Source organism: Enoplosus armatus, chromosome 6, assembly GCF_043641665.1.
Source record: "Enoplosus armatus isolate fEnoArm2 chromosome 6, fEnoArm2.hap1, whole genome shotgun sequence".
NCBI lineage: Eukaryota > Metazoa > Chordata > Actinopteri > Centrarchiformes > Enoplosidae > Enoplosus > Enoplosus armatus.
In genome coordinates, this window is record NC_092185.1 from 10,667,552 (window position 1) to 10,684,603 (window position 17,052).

The 17,052-nt window shown below is 42.0% G+C and overlaps 1 protein-coding gene across 1 annotated transcript in view; it reads right to left on the bottom strand.

The window, feature by feature from the left end:
• Positions 1–10,836: 10,836 nt before the first annotated feature.
• tln2b (talin 2b) overlaps positions 10,837–17,052 on the bottom strand; it is a 46,553-nt gene continuing 40,337 nt past the window's right edge. Inside the window, exons 50-56 of the mRNA XM_070908190.1 lie at positions 16,337–16,442; positions 14,877–15,001; positions 12,537–12,662; positions 12,373–12,435; positions 12,072–12,254; positions 11,857–11,982; positions 10,837–10,965 (exon numbers count right to left, since the gene is read on the bottom strand). Of these exons, the coding sequence (XP_070764291.1) occupies positions 10,837–10,965; positions 11,857–11,982; positions 12,072–12,254; positions 12,373–12,435; positions 12,537–12,662; positions 14,877–15,001; positions 16,337–16,442 (858 nt within the window). The remainder of the gene's footprint in view (positions 10,966–11,856; positions 11,983–12,071; positions 12,255–12,372; positions 12,436–12,536; positions 12,663–14,876; positions 15,002–16,336; positions 16,443–17,052) is intronic.

The following is a 17,052-nucleotide window of genomic DNA, read 5'->3' on the forward strand; positions in this document are numbered from 1 at the left end:
CCCTCACCCAAATCCTCACATCAGTGAAGAATTTATTGTCACACAGTGATTGCTTCAGCTCATTCAAAAAGCCAAGAATCATGGATGGCAAACAGCTGAGAGGATGCAGTCCACTCTACTGCGACAGCTGAGTGGGACTCATATTCACATTCACTATGCTATCATTGTCTTTCCTACCATGTGAGCTTTTTATGGTAGCTGTGGTTATAAACAAGGTTGTAAAAATTACAGTACACATAACCACATGAGACAAATCTGAGGCCACAAAAGTGTTTATCGTGATAAAATCAGTCAATATAGATAGAAACAGGGCAGAAAATTGTCCAGATAAGGTGTCAAATAACCTAATTTCACATGGATATTCAGGAAATCAACAACTGAGACAAACTAGAGGCCATCTTGCGATGAGATCACACCAGCCACGACACCCACACCCACATACTTGCATAGTATTTTTCGCAAACATCCATTAAGAACAACCATGAATGTGGTTAAAATGAATGTGGGCCAGGGGCATAAAGAGGGGGCGTCAATGGCCCCCTTCCCTACTTTCTAACCCCCTACTTCCGGCAGCCTTGCACACACACCCATCCACACCCATCTTCAAATTCGGCCTTGATTTTGATCTCAACTACACACCTTCTGCTACAAGATGCAGTTTTGTGATTGTGTCTTGCAAGGTCTTGATGCTGTTGCGCTGACAAAATCTGTCCACTGACAGACAGACAGACAGACAGACAGACAGACATATAAGCACCTGGCAAAGTACTAAAAAAACACACTTCTGTGGTAGTTCCCGCTACAGTAGGTATCTCCTCGACCACATTTTGTCATGAAGACACACACACAGACTCACAAGGGTGAAAACAACACCAGCCACATGCGACTTTCAACTGTGTGACTTAGTGGTCTCGAGGTGACACTGCAGTTTGTCCCCTTGCCAATTGAAATAACACAGCAGCCTTTCTAAGCCTTAATACTAATACTCTAACACTGTATCAGTTAATCTGTTAGGCCTGCAGTGACAACTCACTATGTATATGGAATGTCTGGTTCTCCTTCATCGCTCATCAGGGAGGAGCTGAGCTGGCTGTTGTGCCTGAAATCATGTTTGCATAAGAAGACCCTGGGGAGAAACATTTAAGGTTTCTCTCATGGCTAAAATGTTGCTGCGTTAGATAAAGTATGTCTCTGCCACTGCTAAGGCTCAGTCATAAAGTCTGTCCGATGCAAAAATGGAAAGCTTCTCTCTGAAAAAAAGAATCTTAAACTGCTTGCTCTTTACCAAAATGATGTCACTTGGTGTGAAGCTGTAGTATCCTGACGTGTGTGTGGTTATTTTCTAATGATTGCAACTGACACAGAACAGCAGCAGGGGAATATTGAGGGTAGCTCTCCCTCCATGTTGAGTGCACAGCCACTGAGTGAAACTCTGAGAAGCACAGTGATGGGCTGCTCCTTGTCAAATGCCATCTTGAGATTTCTGCAGACATCATCCAGATATATATAGAGAGAACTCCTTGGCTCTTCTAGACATTACCCCTGGGATTAGATAGCTCCATGCAGGGGCATAATCATTTAGCATGGCAAAAACGGAGAGGGAGTAGTGGGCGGGTGCAAGCCAAGCTGTAACCCAAGCCTGGTCGATGGCCTACTGCTGCTGGGTTTGTTCACTGTAATGTTCCACTGACATATACTGTTAGTCGTAAGAGTCGAACTGGTGTACTAGTGAGCACAGGTGGACATATAGCCACAACCACTGCACAGAGACAGCCACAGTACTTTACTTGATGGATAGTTGCTATTAGGCTGTGACACTTTGACTCACACAGTTCTGCATGGTGATAAATCTGTCATTAAAGGTGTAAATTACACAGAAGTGTCCCTCAGTCAGATGTGATTCCATGTAAATTCTCTGTTTAGTTAATGGAAAATGAGAGTGCAGTATAAGCTGCTAAAAAAAAATCACAATTTTCACCACCATGCTTAATCATTCGAGGAGTCAAATTTCAGAGGTATGAAGGTCAAATATTTCAGCTGCAGGTGCTTCATTGAAGATGGGTTGAATTCCTTGTGTGCCAAGTTTTTGCCACAGTACAAGCAGCCGCTGTTCAATGAAAGGATCTGTCATCTCTCAGACTGTGAAGACCTGTAATAAATCTCTTACAGGCCAGGAATGGGGCACAAACATTTACATCTCAGGGTGCTTAGAGTGCTTTAAAAGGTCTGCTGACCTTAGGGAAAACTGTAAGAAATATGCTCTTTGATATGCTATGACATTTCTTGAAGTGAATGTCTGAAATGAAGCTCATATTCTGTTCTTGTACAGATACATTGGTCAAAGTTGAGATTTAGATATAACTTTCCAAGTTAAGGGGAATCAAGTTTGCAGAGAAGCCTCAGTGACACTATGCAAGCTGCTACGGCTTATTGAGAGAAAACAAGCTGAGCTGTGGAGTAAAAATACCAAAAGTGAAGGCTTCTAGTACGGCAAACACAAATGTGGGATGATGGAGGAATATTTGTGGCCTCGGCACGGCTCCTCCCAGTCTGTTTGTTTGTGTTCCCCCCTCTACAGATGGGGACACACAGAGAGGCAAGAATGTCAGCCATATCTGATGCTGCTCAGTCAGCTTAGACTAAAAGAGGGGAGGAGAGAAAGCATTCGGGGGGAACTGTCACGATTCATTTCAAACTCATGCAGGATGCCATGCTAGAATCCTAGTGTGAAATTAAATTCTCAAACAAACAAGACAATCTGTCCGACATTCTGCAATAAAAAATCTGCCTTCAATTTAAGAAAACAACACGTTTTGCACTTTTGTTGTGTTTATTTGTACACAGTAAATAGCTAGCCAAGAGGGAAGTGAGGAGCAGATGATTGTTTACAGGCAGCCAGTCCCAGATAAGAGAGTCCTTCTGAAGCACCAGAGTTGTGTCCTGCTTAGAAATGCTTCCTTCAGGGATCAGAAGCTGTTGAAAGCTCTTTCTAAATCGTTAACTTAAATGCTCACTGTTCTTTGCTTTGTGCTTGTTGATATCTTCACCCTCTTAATAACTGTTGCTTGCTCTTACTGTTTTCGTATCTCAGCCCACAGCTGCCCAGCATCTTGTTGATAGCCCTCTTTAAATATTTGTCTTCAATCTTTTGCCCCTCATGTCACAGGGCTAGAAGTTTCCGTGTTTGCACACGGAGGGAGAATCTTTCATACATGTGTCCATATATGGGCTTTCTGGTGTAAGCGAGGTAGAGGAGAGGGCTAAGTTGCGGGGGCTTTTTGTGAGGTCCAAAGACGTACTCGATATTTCTTTCCATTCCACAGGGCTATAAAACTTCTTGGTATGCACTTCCAGCACAGCCACTGTTCTCCCTGTTACAGTCCTGCCTGTCAGAGCCCTCTGGTGCAGAGAAATGAAACAATGGCAAGAGGAGGAGGATGCTGGACCTGTATGGGAGCATGTTTCTTTATTTTTGTAACTACAAAAAAACCTCTCTTATACATCCTCTCTTAACAACAGAATCCACCTAAGCTCTCCTTGAGGAATAATAATCATCACCAAAACATTTACAAATTTCCATTTTTGGTAAACAAAAAGTCCAGTTTTCTAAATTTGACAGAGAAAGTGAAGGTTTATATCAAGTTTTTGAACTTCGAACCGCAAAATGACCATAGCTTGGCCGAAGAAAAGCCATAATGTGGAGCATGTGTGAGAATCTATGGTGATGAGACATTCCTTTGTGGTTTTGAGTGGCTGTTTGAAAGCTTGCAGGCTATGTTCACTGTGACCCAGTCACAGTGGTCTCTCTCTACAGTGAGGAATGCCACAGGAACCCACAGCTCTGCGGCACCTGCATTCTTGTACCGAAGCCTGTCTGCAGCCCCACGTTTGATCAGATGCCGTGACTGTTTTCCAGTCAGGCTCAGACTCACCGCACAGCTAGGGAGCTAGATAAAACAGTTGTGCAAAGTCAGTCATAAAACAATTGTCTGAGTGCACAGACGTGAGAATAAATAGACACACACCTGGTGTGGTCTGGTTAGTTCCTGCCCCAAGGTCTTGAATGTCTGAGATAACAATATACAGTATGATAAGAGGGTAATTATCCTCTGAATCTGCCCCAAGACCACATCACTCCTGTCAAAAGAATGGCAAAGACCAGAGGTGGAAGAAATATTCAGGTCCTTTAGTTAAGTAAACATACCAATACATTCAGAAAAATGGCCCCTTTAAAATAAATTTAATCAATGAGTACTCAGCATTTTACTGTTATAGCTGGTTGAGGTGGAGCTCGTTTTACCAACTCTATACACAGTTGGGTACTTTAGTCTAGGGGTTTCCAACCTAGGGGTCGAGCCCCCTCCTAAGGCTCACAAGTTACATGTGAATGGTCGCGATATGATTAATGCGACATATGATTGGTGTTTAATTTTTTGGACTTTAACTCCAATCTTTGCTTTCAAATAAAACCATCTGGTAAGTTTAGGGGGGATATCACTCTTTGATGAAACTGTTAACAACTTGGAGACATTTGAAATGTGACAAAGGGCCCCAACTTGACACTTCTTATGAAGTGTTTAACAATGCATTTTTATTGAGGATGCTTGTCATTTGTTTTTTATTTAAAATCTTAGTATAAAGTAACAAAAACGGGAAAAACTCAAGTTAAATTACAAGTTCCTTCAAAATTGCCCTTAAGTACAGTACTTGAGTAAATGTACATGGTTACTTTCCAGCCCTGGGAGAGACTGTGAAGAAAGTTTTTACTCCCTGGATCCATCAAAGGTAATCAGCTGAGTCTCTGGCTGAGTAAATACAGCAGAAAAAGGTCAGACAGGCAAAGTGTCCATGTAAGACATAATAGTATGGCTAAAGTCACACTGATTAATCATTTTAGCTGTCCCCCACACCAAATCCTCTCATGAAAATTGGCATCAGTGTTGAGAGAAATCTGCTGAGCACCAAGTGAAGTGTTTATTCAGCTTTAATACAGGGCGGGGAGGCCGCACGATTGAGAGAAGAAAAGGAGCCAAGGGCTTTTTTTCTCAGCAGAAATGCAGCTTGTCATCTAACGAGTGTAGAGCAAAGTTTCCTTATTAAGACAGAGGGTTTGGATGGACGAGTGTTACATTTCACTCTAGACAGCTTAAGTCCCAGGAGACACTGCAGATCAGTTCCAGTCGGCGGCACAGTCTGAGACAGTCGGTCCCCCTGTTCCACAGCTCATTCTCAACACTGTTTCAGGCATGAACAAAACCCAGAAAAATCACAGTAAATCACTTGGAGAATCCGGAATTAGGAAGAGCGGGTGTTGGCGTCAGCCGCTATCATTTAATAGATATTCCAAGTGTTACTTGTGGAGCTGTCCAAAATTAGCACCAAAGGTTTAAGTCTCAGCTCAGACCCAATATAGCCCTGCTGTCACTGCTGACTGAGAAATACTGTGCCTTCCTTACATGATGGCTAAAGGAGCTGCTGTGCCGTCACTGGAGAAATAAACAGCGAGTACTGTCACTCAGCAGAGGATGGACACTCTGACGGTGACTGCAACTAACTCACATACTTCACATAAAAGCACCACCCACCTGTTCATTTCATGGAAATGGGCAAATTCTGTCTGCTGTGGCATTACATAAAGGCCCGAATGTGGGGCACTTCCTGCAATTTGACACTCAAAACATCACTCTCTTGACATTTGGCTGGGCAGTTAAAGCCTAGAGTATGTGAACCAACTTTGTTGCCATTTTACATAGAAAGCATGCTTTTCATTTCATCTAATCCACCCCAGTTGCTCTCATGCGACTTCTATCTAATAAATATCTGTCAGATGTTAGATTCAAAACAGTGAAATCAACCACTACATCATTTAGAGCAGTATTACGGTAACGTCTTGGGTTTTAACTCTGTGAAATGACGTAGACATATACAGTAGATCACACAGACAATAACCAGTTCTGAGTTATGAAAGCACAGAAGTCATCTCTACAGACTCTGTTTACTATTCTCATTAAATGAGAGGCTGTGCAGTGGATAGCTTATGGAGCCAACATGTTGGGAGATACCCGCTGATGACCTAAAATAGTCATGTGTTCCAGACCTGAGGAAAAGGTTCTTTTAGATCCATCAGCTGCTGTCTCACAGGTTTATGTTAGGGAGCAGTGCTTCTCAGAGCTGGCTGTGGGGTGGTATGTGAGTATGAGTAAACAACAGGCATCCCTTTGACACGATGACCTTTGGTAAAACCAAGACACTGCTATATGCCACTGTGTTTCTTTTCTTCAGCCTTCTCATAGTATTTAATCGCCATCACAGCGCGAGTGTGTTTACACAAAGTCCATACACTACATGTACACTTTACACTGGCAGCATCCCCAGAACATGAAGTGCCTCATTTTCCCCCTGCAGTTTGTGAAGTGCCGTCTACCTTCTCTCTGCCATACCATCTTTGGGTCCGGGGCTATGTGAAACTTCCTGACAAAATGGACTGAAGCCAAACATTAACTACAGCCATTCAGCCCACGAACAATGCAGAGTTCCACTGTTTTATCAGCTTGAGCAAGCTGGAAATTTCTTGGCTTGACATGGCTACTGAAACGCAGCTAAACCCTATCCTTAGCCTTCACTGTACTGTGTATAACAATCAATCTCTAAAGCCACAAAAGCCACTACTTTCTGTAAACTTTTATAAAAGTCTGAAGAAAGAGAATGGGTGTGCTTGGAAAGCAGCCAAAAAGGATTAGTGATGAAAACATCCCTCACATTGGCCAAAGTTTACAGCTAGACCTGAGAAAGAAAGACGCCGACAGATTGAGATGTTGTCTATGAAAAAAAAAAATGAAAGTTTCAGTAGCATGCTTTGGACAAATGGCCCAGCCCAAAACCCAGAAGCCTTTCCTGATGTGCATTTTTTCCAAACCTCACTTCCTCTTCCATCACTCTCTAGAAGTGGAGAAAACTGGCTTAGGGCAGTTTCCTTCTCTCTGTGCTGCAAAAGACCTCGATGCCCTCTGAATCTGTTTTATAATTTTAGCTTTACCAGGACTGGATTTCAAATAAAAATAACATTAGCCAGTTTACGTACACGTTTCTTCTATAGTGAGATTCATGGCAGTTTTTCTTGATATATAAAGACTTCACTATTGTTTAGTGTAGAAATATAACATTAAAAGCGATTCCCCAAAAGGCCAATTAAGGAACTAATAAACATTGAAATTTCAAGAGTATCATTAACATGCTATAAGTGGCTACATAGCTTTCCAGTGTGACAACTCTCAATTTCACTGAGGCTGTTCTTAGCACACGCTATGACTCCATTCCTGCACAGTATCACTTCTGAGCATACAGTAACTTGCCTGATGTCCACACTGGAAAATATATAAACATATGGATCAAAGAAACCAATATCAGCCAAGTGCATCTGTTGTTACCCTGCCATGGCTAATTTAACATACTGTAGATTAGTGCTGAAACGATGAAAGTGGGGAGTTGACCCCAGTGTCATTTGGTTTAGCCACGGGCTAACATGGCTAAATGGCTGCCAGGCTGTGGGGATTAGGCATGGCACAAGTCACAGTGACTGGAAAACAAACCATCCTACACAGTAAATATAATGATCCAGAGATGCCCTGGTCCCCCTAAAAAAAAAAAAAAAAAAAAAAAAAAGTTGAGGGGTTGGGGAGGTTAATGACATATGCCACGGTGTGACAAATCAGGCATTAAATCTAGAGCCGTCATCCATGTGCAGGAAAATGACATGTGACAGGAAGTTTATTTAATGCCAACCAATAGAAAAACAAAGAGAGAGCTTGAGAAACAGATATTGGTTGAAGTGAACAGAGGGGTGGTTGAGTGCACAAGAAACCCTAAAATATTTTTTATTTTTCATTTCAACCATCATGCTGACCATGGTGCTTCTTCTGCCAAATGGAAATTTTGCAGAAAAGGGACCTTAGTGGAAACTTGATTATAGCTCTAACAGAGTGGTTTACTAATCAGTCTGAAATCATGAAGTTCAGGACAATAAGAGGACAAACCCGACCAGACCACGTCTCTGCTTTACATCATTCATCTACTGAGGTTTTGATAGTGCCGTACAAACGCCAAAGTTAACCAGACAAACATCCTCCTGGTCCTGAGGAGTGAATGAAGAGAGAGAGGGTGAGTAGTAGATGGGCACTCCCAGTTAAACACATGGCTTCAGTTTCCCCTCTGCACTGTGTGGCCTGGCCTTGCTTGAGACCAAAACACTCAAAACAACCAAATATGGTGTTCATTAGGACGACTCAGTGCATTGCGCTGGCCAACTCTAACCATCCTTTACACACTCGAGGAGGATCAGCTTCAGAGTGAAATACATTTTGTATCACCTGAGGTAAAAAAAAGACCAAGGTCAAGTTCAAGGCAATGTTCAATGTGTAACCCAGAGTGCAAAATGAATGTGAGCCAAAACATCTAAATGGGAATCACTGCATACTTCAAGGTCTGGTCTGTGAACCAGGAGGGGGGAAAAAAAAGAAGCACATCCACTATGTCCATATTTGGTCTGGCTAACTTTGCCAATCCTTCCACTAGAACATATTTCTCCAAACATCCACTGACCCCTCTGACTGAACTGTGAAGGATAACACTGACATCTGCTGGAAAGAATGCAGGCACCTCTTTTGTCAACTCCATGCACTAACGGGAAAAAGGACATAAAATGGTACTGGTTGTTTGAAACTCTTTATTTTTGGTGAATACAAAAAATACTTTTGTGACCAGATAAATATCATACATACAGCATCAAATCATAAAACTAATGCAGTCTGTTAAAGAAAGCACAACACCTATTCATAACAGAGCTAGTAACTTTTTTCTATTTCCGTTAATACTCGCACAAATCAGATAGACAATATATTTCAGGGTAATTCATACATTTTTTTTTAATAGTGGTTAGACAATGAAACAAGGAAGTTATTCAGTCCATTGAAGAGGGACTTGGCATAATGATTTCAACAATTTTCTTGACTTCAAACACAAATTGCCACATGCTCATGGAATGCAGTCTAGTGTTAGTCTTCCGATATGGTCTCTAAATCCTCAGGTATCCACAGATGCCCTTTTGTATCAGCATTATAACATTGTAGGCAAGTAGGCCACCAGCCAAGGCATTGTATTGTATGGCAAAGGACTAGGTGACAGTTTATTAAGACCCCAATGGGGAATAGACTGGCATAATGTTCTGATCCAGAGAGGACAAGGCTCAGGCTCCCACCCAGCCTGATCTTCAGCTGCTCGCAGGGCAGACTCAAGTAAGGCACTAGTACACAATGCAGACCAGACATTGGCATGGACAGACTGAGGAGATGAACTGCTTAAAATATCCAATATATTATACATTAATATACGAAAGAAAAAAATAATTGAATTAGTTTCCTCAATCAGAGCTATCGAAGCTATTTCCTTCTAGTTTGTTAGGAAAATGTCCAACATTTAATATATTGGAAGCTTTAAATTGCCTTCTTCAGTGCGTATGTTTATGAGCAACTTCAGTGCATAACGTATGCTCGTTTCATTCAAGAGCCCGAAGCCAAATATCATTGCACACAACCAATCTTCCTACCAATAACAGCGCAGAGTCTCATTATTATCTTGCTAGGATATTCAGTGTAATGTATTGCTGTAGACAGTCAGTCTAAAGTGAAAATGCCTTTACCGTGACAGGGCAGTGACTGGTGGAAAATAACTGTATCTATGTGTGTAAGTGTGTGTGTACAGTACGGTACAGTACAGTACAGTGGGTACCCGAACAAAATCTGGCCAGTGTTAATGGGAGAGGAATTAAAAATCATGGAGACGAGCAAGAACAAACGTGACAGATAATGTAAACATATATTCCTTACACAGCTCTGTGTATGAGAGGGAAGAACCGGTGGGGTTAACATGAAGTGACATGATGATGTACAAGCAGCATGACATATTTGGTCACATATAGTCCAGATTCTCTGAATAACACAGATTACACCTGTATGCTCTTTAAGAACAACTGGTTACTTAAAAAAAACAAATCAGTCAAGAATAAATATCTTTATAGCTAGTGTTGGCCAGTGGTCAGGTTGTTTTTTTTTTTTTTTTTACATTTACTCCAATCAGAGCCTCTTACGGCATCAAGCCGAACAACATGGTTTAATCCTTGATTTCTAGGAGTTCACATTTTTATTAGTAAAATACAAGTGCCTTTCCACTCTGTACTACTCTATTGGTTAGTAGCTTCGTTGATATGTATAGACATTATGGTGCATGCAAGCCAGTGGTGAAATGAGCCCCCCCCCTCCTGCCTTGCTATTAACCCTCTGAGGTTTTTACATTTACAATACAAGCTATGGACCCTTAGGTTTGTTCTGCCAGTTGCAGAGATGTCATATCATTTCTATTTGCTCTAAACCTTCAATTATAGAACATTCAATGATCATAGAGGACTTCTGCACCTTCGATTCATGATTGTAACAGTCAGTAATGCTCATGACGCGGTAACACTCACAAAGCAATGACACGTTTATCATACAACTTTATCATACCGTCTCAACTTGCTTATAGTGACAACTGTAACAACCCTCTCCATATTGGATGTCAATGCCATACACTGACAAATACATACACACACACATACACATACACGCACACAAATACACTACAGAGCACAGGCACTTGTTTTTCTCACCAAACAGGCCTGTTTTCAAGTGCTGTATATTCCTCGGTTATATGAGAGTAAAGCAGCCAATCGTACATGGGCAAACATCTCCAAGAGGTGACAAGAAAGTCTCATCAGCGCTGCACACGTCCCGTCTGCTCGGCCAATCAGCCCTCGTCCTCCCTCAGCTCGCTGGGCAGGAACTTGTACTGCTGCTGTCGGATCTGAGCCAGCTTCTTCCGGGCTTCTTCCAGCTCGCGCTCCTTCCTTAGCATCTCCTCCTGAGCCGCAATGATCTGAGGAGAACGGGAACAGCTGACAGAAAGTGTGCCTTCTACTCATCACAATCCCATTCCTGTGGATAGCTTGATATAACAGAAACAATAGCTACTCAGTACTCGGCTCGCACTGTACAGCCTGTTAACTCCAAGCACAACACATTGTCTAGTTTTAGTTGAGAAGATTGGTAGTGATGCATGTAGAATGAAGCATTTAAACATTACAGCAAGAACTTGAATAGGTCACTTTTGGACTGCATGGGGTTTATTGTTGTGTTTATGAACTGTTTTCAGATGAAAGTTAACAATAGCAGTAAGGATAGTTAGCATGAGGCTATAACATCTGAGAAAAAGATTATAATTGTAAAATTGTCAATCACAATTTAAAAATGGTCAATCACAATCTAAAGTGGTTAAAGAAACAATGCCATCCAAAGCTCCCCTCAGTGCGACAACGATCAGACATCAATGAGACAGCAAGCCTCACCGGTCTGACAGAAAAATGGACAAACCGGTGCCCAGCTGGGGTGCACCACTGACTGAGACCGGAACCCAATCAATCAAGATGAAAAGTAGAGCTTCCTGTAGCACCCTGGGGCTTTGAAAAAGAGGCACTCACTCTTCAATTACTGTCAAATTCTTGCAAAGATGAAAAGGAAACAAGTTCTCAAGTCTTCAAGAGATGTGATGTTTTGCAGCTGTGGGTGTCTAAACATGGTAAACAGCTTTGAAAGCTGATGGGCTGTTTATCCACAGAAAGCTCGTCACAATTGCGGAAAAAAAAGAAAACAACTGTGGCATTTTGGCATATCAGCGAGAGGTGCAAACATTCAGTGAAAAGGGCAAACTGCATAATAGGAACGATTTCTGTTCCAGGTCTCATAAACATTTCTCAGGATTTTGTCTCACCTGAGCTATGCCTCCAACAAATTTGGTCTTTACCACCACGCTGTCATCATCAGTCTTGTCAAATGCTGCTTTCTGAGCAGCCCTCACCAGGTTGTCTGAAGCTCGCTTCACTGCGTTGCCAGCAGCCTTCAAACAGATAATCTCAAAGTTAGCATGCGCACAATCCTCGTGTGCACAGTTTCCATGGATACATTAAAACTACGTCTCAGTGTTACCTGTAGTCTCCTCATGGCTTCAGAGTCCTGGTCAGCCTTCACCTTGCAGGCCACCAGCAGCTGGGCTGTGGAGGCTGCGACCTGTTTGGCTGACGAGATGAGCTTCTCCTCGCTGGCGTGGCCCTGCACTGAGGCGTTAGCTGCCTCACACAGGTTGCTGGTGGCTGCCGCTACCATACGCGCCTACAGCAAGTAACAAATTCACACATGCTCTTGGGTTGAGTTTGTTTTAATCAGGGTAACATTACACACAAGTTTATACAGTAATTTGTAACTATGTTGAAGTTAGAAGCGTACTCACGGCTGATATGAGACCCTGTGACCACTGGCCGTCGTCCACTGCATTGGCTAGATTGGATCCCACCTGAGGAAGACAATGGGTAGAAAACATAACGTATATGCTGTTTTATATTATTAGTAATGTGCAGTATCTTGCGGAGTGTCTGAGTAGGTGTGTTGACCGACCTTGCCTTGTGCCACCAGTTCTCTCTGAGCAGCTGATGCAGATTTAACAAGAGCGCTAGTTGCTGCAGCGATGGACTTTGCTGCTTCTAAGATCTGCTCCTCAAAATCCAGCGTCTCATCTGCCTGCTGAAAGTAAAACCACATGTTAATTTAGATTTACAACTAGTGTCCTACACTAAAACAGATCATTATAACTGTGTTAGTAATCAGGATTTTATGAATACTAAGATCATGAGTTATTATCACAAAAAAGTCTACTTTTATTACTGTATGTGGATTTTTGAAAATATTAACTTACTTAACTGTTCAACTGTATTATCTGTAAATTTTACTCCCAAACATGATGGTCTAAATGCTGTTTCAAAACCGTTTTGACGCCGCCAAGAATTCATCTATCATCTATCATTTATCAACAGGCCTAAAAGAATAATAATTTACACATAGATAATATAAAACATATTGCAATCAGCATATGAAATATTCACAAAGCATTATTTTCCGATTGTAGTACGTAACTTCCAGCTTCCAAAAACTCCTAAATACCCATACCATGAGCGCATGACCTCAGTGACCTCAATGGTAGCTACTGCCTTGAGCATAACTATAATGTTCAACTATCTTTGACAAAAAGCACAACTGAAAATGATACCATTATGAAGATCACAGGGCATCAGTTCAGAGACAGTTAACAAATGGCCATCTCTGCCTCAGCAGTCAACAGCATGTGATTGACCACAGACCTCCATAAACACATAAGGCACACGTGGCTGGAGACAGGGCGGGACACTGTAGGAATATGTTTGATATATAGTTGGACTGAATAACAACCTAATATATCAAACATATCAGACAGAGCCCTGCAGAGAAGGCTTCCAGGTCTACAACGGCTCAAAGAGGGAGGGGGGGGGGGCATGCTGGGAGGACAGCCCTCCCTCCTTATAGGGTGGGAGGGATGAAGGAGCAGAGAGGAGAGGGAGTAAAGAGGAGGAAGAAGGTGAATCCAAGCTGTTTTAGACAAATAAATAAAACCGTAACACCTATTTTAGGGTGGCTTAATGCTTCTAAGAATTTTATGTGGTATTTTGTTGGCTCTGTCTCAGTAAAACATTATTATTAAAAAAATCGTATATATGTGGTGCTCTGTAACAGTTTCAGATTATGTGGAATAAAGATTTGTCTTTATCTTCAGATCTCTGTCTTTGTCCTCCACATCAGTATATAAACTGATTATGGATGGACAAATATTTTAGCTAGTTTCTGAATATAGAGGACAGTAAGGCATGTAAATATAAATTGAATTGTCCTCACATGAGGAAAAAAAAACGTAGTAAAATTCAGTGGTAGTCCCCCCTTTAAATACTATTAGGTAAGGCTTGCTTCCCATTGGATCACTAGAGGGAGACACTGACATCTAAAATAGGAAAAGCCTTTCACTCACTAATCCCCTTTCATAAACATAAAGGCCCTCATAAATGCAGTCTGTAGCTGTGGAATTATAGTATGAGACAGAGCATTATATGGTCTTTATTAAAACTGGGGTAACCTGAATATGCTTTCCTTTATATCATACGGGCAGAGGGGTTGAACTGACAATCACATTGTGTACAGGAAGAAGTATAGAAAAGGGGGAAAGCACTACAGGTACAGAAGGAAGAGCACAACGGATCCAACTATCCAGTCTCCACAGACAGATAAACAAACAACACAATCATGCAGTAGCACACCACAAACACAACCCTGTATTGCATAGAGAACAACATAAAAGTGATTTCACTATGTATACCACCTCCCATCTTTTGCCTATTTTCTCTGTGTACGATGCGGTAAAGTTGTTTTGTTTTTTAGGCAATACTGCAGTGTGGGGGAGACGAATAACAGGCTAGAAAAAGCCTCCTTAAGCTTCTTTTAGAAATGAGGAACACTGCAATAAAACAAAGGAAATAAGACAGAGGCCCTCTCTTTCGGAAAAGGGTCACGACAGTTCATCACACATTTGAGCTCATTCCAACATAAGCTCGGGGACCCAGCAGTGTAATTGCGTCTCCTGGCAACACAACTCAACATAATGTCCAAAAGTGCCTTTGAAGAAAGTTTTCCGAGCATCATGTGTTAGCTCACCGGACCAGCTGCCTGAGTTAACATGGTATATGTAACGTAGAAACATTTTTTCTCCTTTAATGATACCAAGATAGCAGCTCAGTCACTGAAAAAGATGACTCGGCTTCAAAGTCAGAGTCACCTTTTCCTACCTTCGGCCCACATCGTCTCCCTGCTGATTAATGGCAAAAGAGATGTGCGTGGGCTTGTGTGGGTGGAAAGGGTAGAGAGGGGCACTTATACCTTGGGCTTGGCTCTGGGTTTCAGCTGCTCTAGTTTCTTGGCTGCAGCTTCAATGGACGCTGCTGCTCCGAGGAGCTCAGTCTCAGCGATGACAGTGGGGTCCTCTGGGTCCACACACTCCGATCCTGAACCGGAACATCACAGACCCAGGCGTTGGTTATCACATGCCTTTCTAGCACAGACTCACAAAAGAAACACCAGCACAATAATTCTGGTGGTAACATTTCATTTGATGTAACAAGAGGTCAACATTATGCTTCAACCATTTTTCATGCACTCTTTCTCACAATCCACAGATGATAAATCTCAACCCACTTCAACTGCAGCAAAGCCCATGAGCTCTACACACTCTGAAGAATTGTTTGCAGTATGACAGTAATGCCTCAAAGTTAAATAAGATAAACTAAAAGTTAGAAGAAATGCACATTTGATGGATCATTGTCCTTTTATAGGTTTTTAAGTGCCCGTAAAATGGAGCTGTTTGGGAACAGCTTGGTAAAGCAGATGGAACGATGTTTTCATAGATTGTGTTGAGCTCTGGGGAAATCTGTTCTGCACGCCCACCCCCAACCCGTCTACTCCTCTACCCCCTTCCGACTCTATGAAAGGTGATCCGGAGGAACAAAACACACCATATCCCACTTACCTCCATCTGAGGCAGCAGGGAAAGAGAGAGAGGGAGAGAGCACATGGGACATTAGAGAGGTGAAGTGGATAGCCCCGCTGGGTCTCAAGCTATACGCTGAAATCTAATTCTCATCCTAACACAATCTATTACTCCTGTCAGATGCAGCAGAGCAGCTTCTAGAGGAAACACTCTTGTACGTTTGTGTCATAACCGTCTCACAGAGCTTAATTTGGAACAATTTGCAGGGCAATCACTCTATGGCGCGATTTCAATATTCCAAAGTGATTTTCGTGACCTATCTTTATTACGGACGCAGACAGGTTTGGCGGCTTGACTCAATAACACTATAATATTATTCGTTCAAGAGGATTAGGACTCCTTTGACTAATCTCTGACATCTCCACAATCCTGTCATGGTTTTTTACATTCTATCAAATTGAGTTGGCTCCTAATGGGAATCCCCCAGCTTCAAACTGACTGTATTCTGCAATGCCAGCTTTCCCAGTTTTACACTGCAGTGGCTATAATGTCTCACAGTCATTTTAAAATGAAAATCTGCTGCCAACAATTTTTGGACGGCACACAAGCTACTGTAAAATTCTCCTAATAAAATAACATTAAACTTTTTCACAAGGTACCACAAACGCTTGGACTACTAAATATATACACAACGTTCATGCGTGTTAAATGGTCCATATAATCCGGACAACGGTCAGAATGGGGTCACTGGTAACTAAAGGTTGTTAAGTCTTAAGTTCGCTTGTGTGAGTTATGAGTGTATCAGCAGTGTGTGTGTGTGTGTGTGTGTGTGTGTGTGTGTGTGGCACCGCACCTTTCATGGCCTCAGCTGTCTGGACGAGCTCTGTCACACACGCTGCCACATGCTTCGAGTGTATGGCCAGCTGCTGCTTCTGCTCGGGCATGGGCTTCTGCAGCACCTGAAGATACACGAGGCCAACACGTGCACACATGAACAAGAGGCATGTAACGTGCAAGATGGACTCCTGTCAGTCAGTTGCTGTTGTCGTATTTTTCACATTTGGTTCTTATGTTGCTTGAACAACCAGTTGACTGGTGAAGTAGCGACAGCACACTCTTTATACGCGACCACAAATGACAACACAAGGTACTTTCAGTGTCCTAATGTCCTGCCTGAACCAACATCATGTACCTTTAACCAATTATGCAAGTTGCATGCATTAATTAAGCTACTTAATACATTAATTAGAAATTGTTACATGTCAACACACTTGTCCTAACATAACACATGGGGAGTGTTATTATGAACTAAGCAATTTAATGAAAATACGTTTTTCTGATTAATATGCAGATTTATGCAACAAGGTGCTCAGAAATTAAATCAGATCTGTAGGGGTGCACTGTGGTGTGAGATATAAATTTTTTTATATTATTTTAAGATGAATGTGGTTACAGACGGATCCAGCAGATTGTGGGCAAATTTTCAAGTCTTCAACTTTGTCATTCACTGGTGAAGGCACTTTTAATCATTCATGAGTAGGATCAATTTATTGTTGGTTTTGGTCTTTT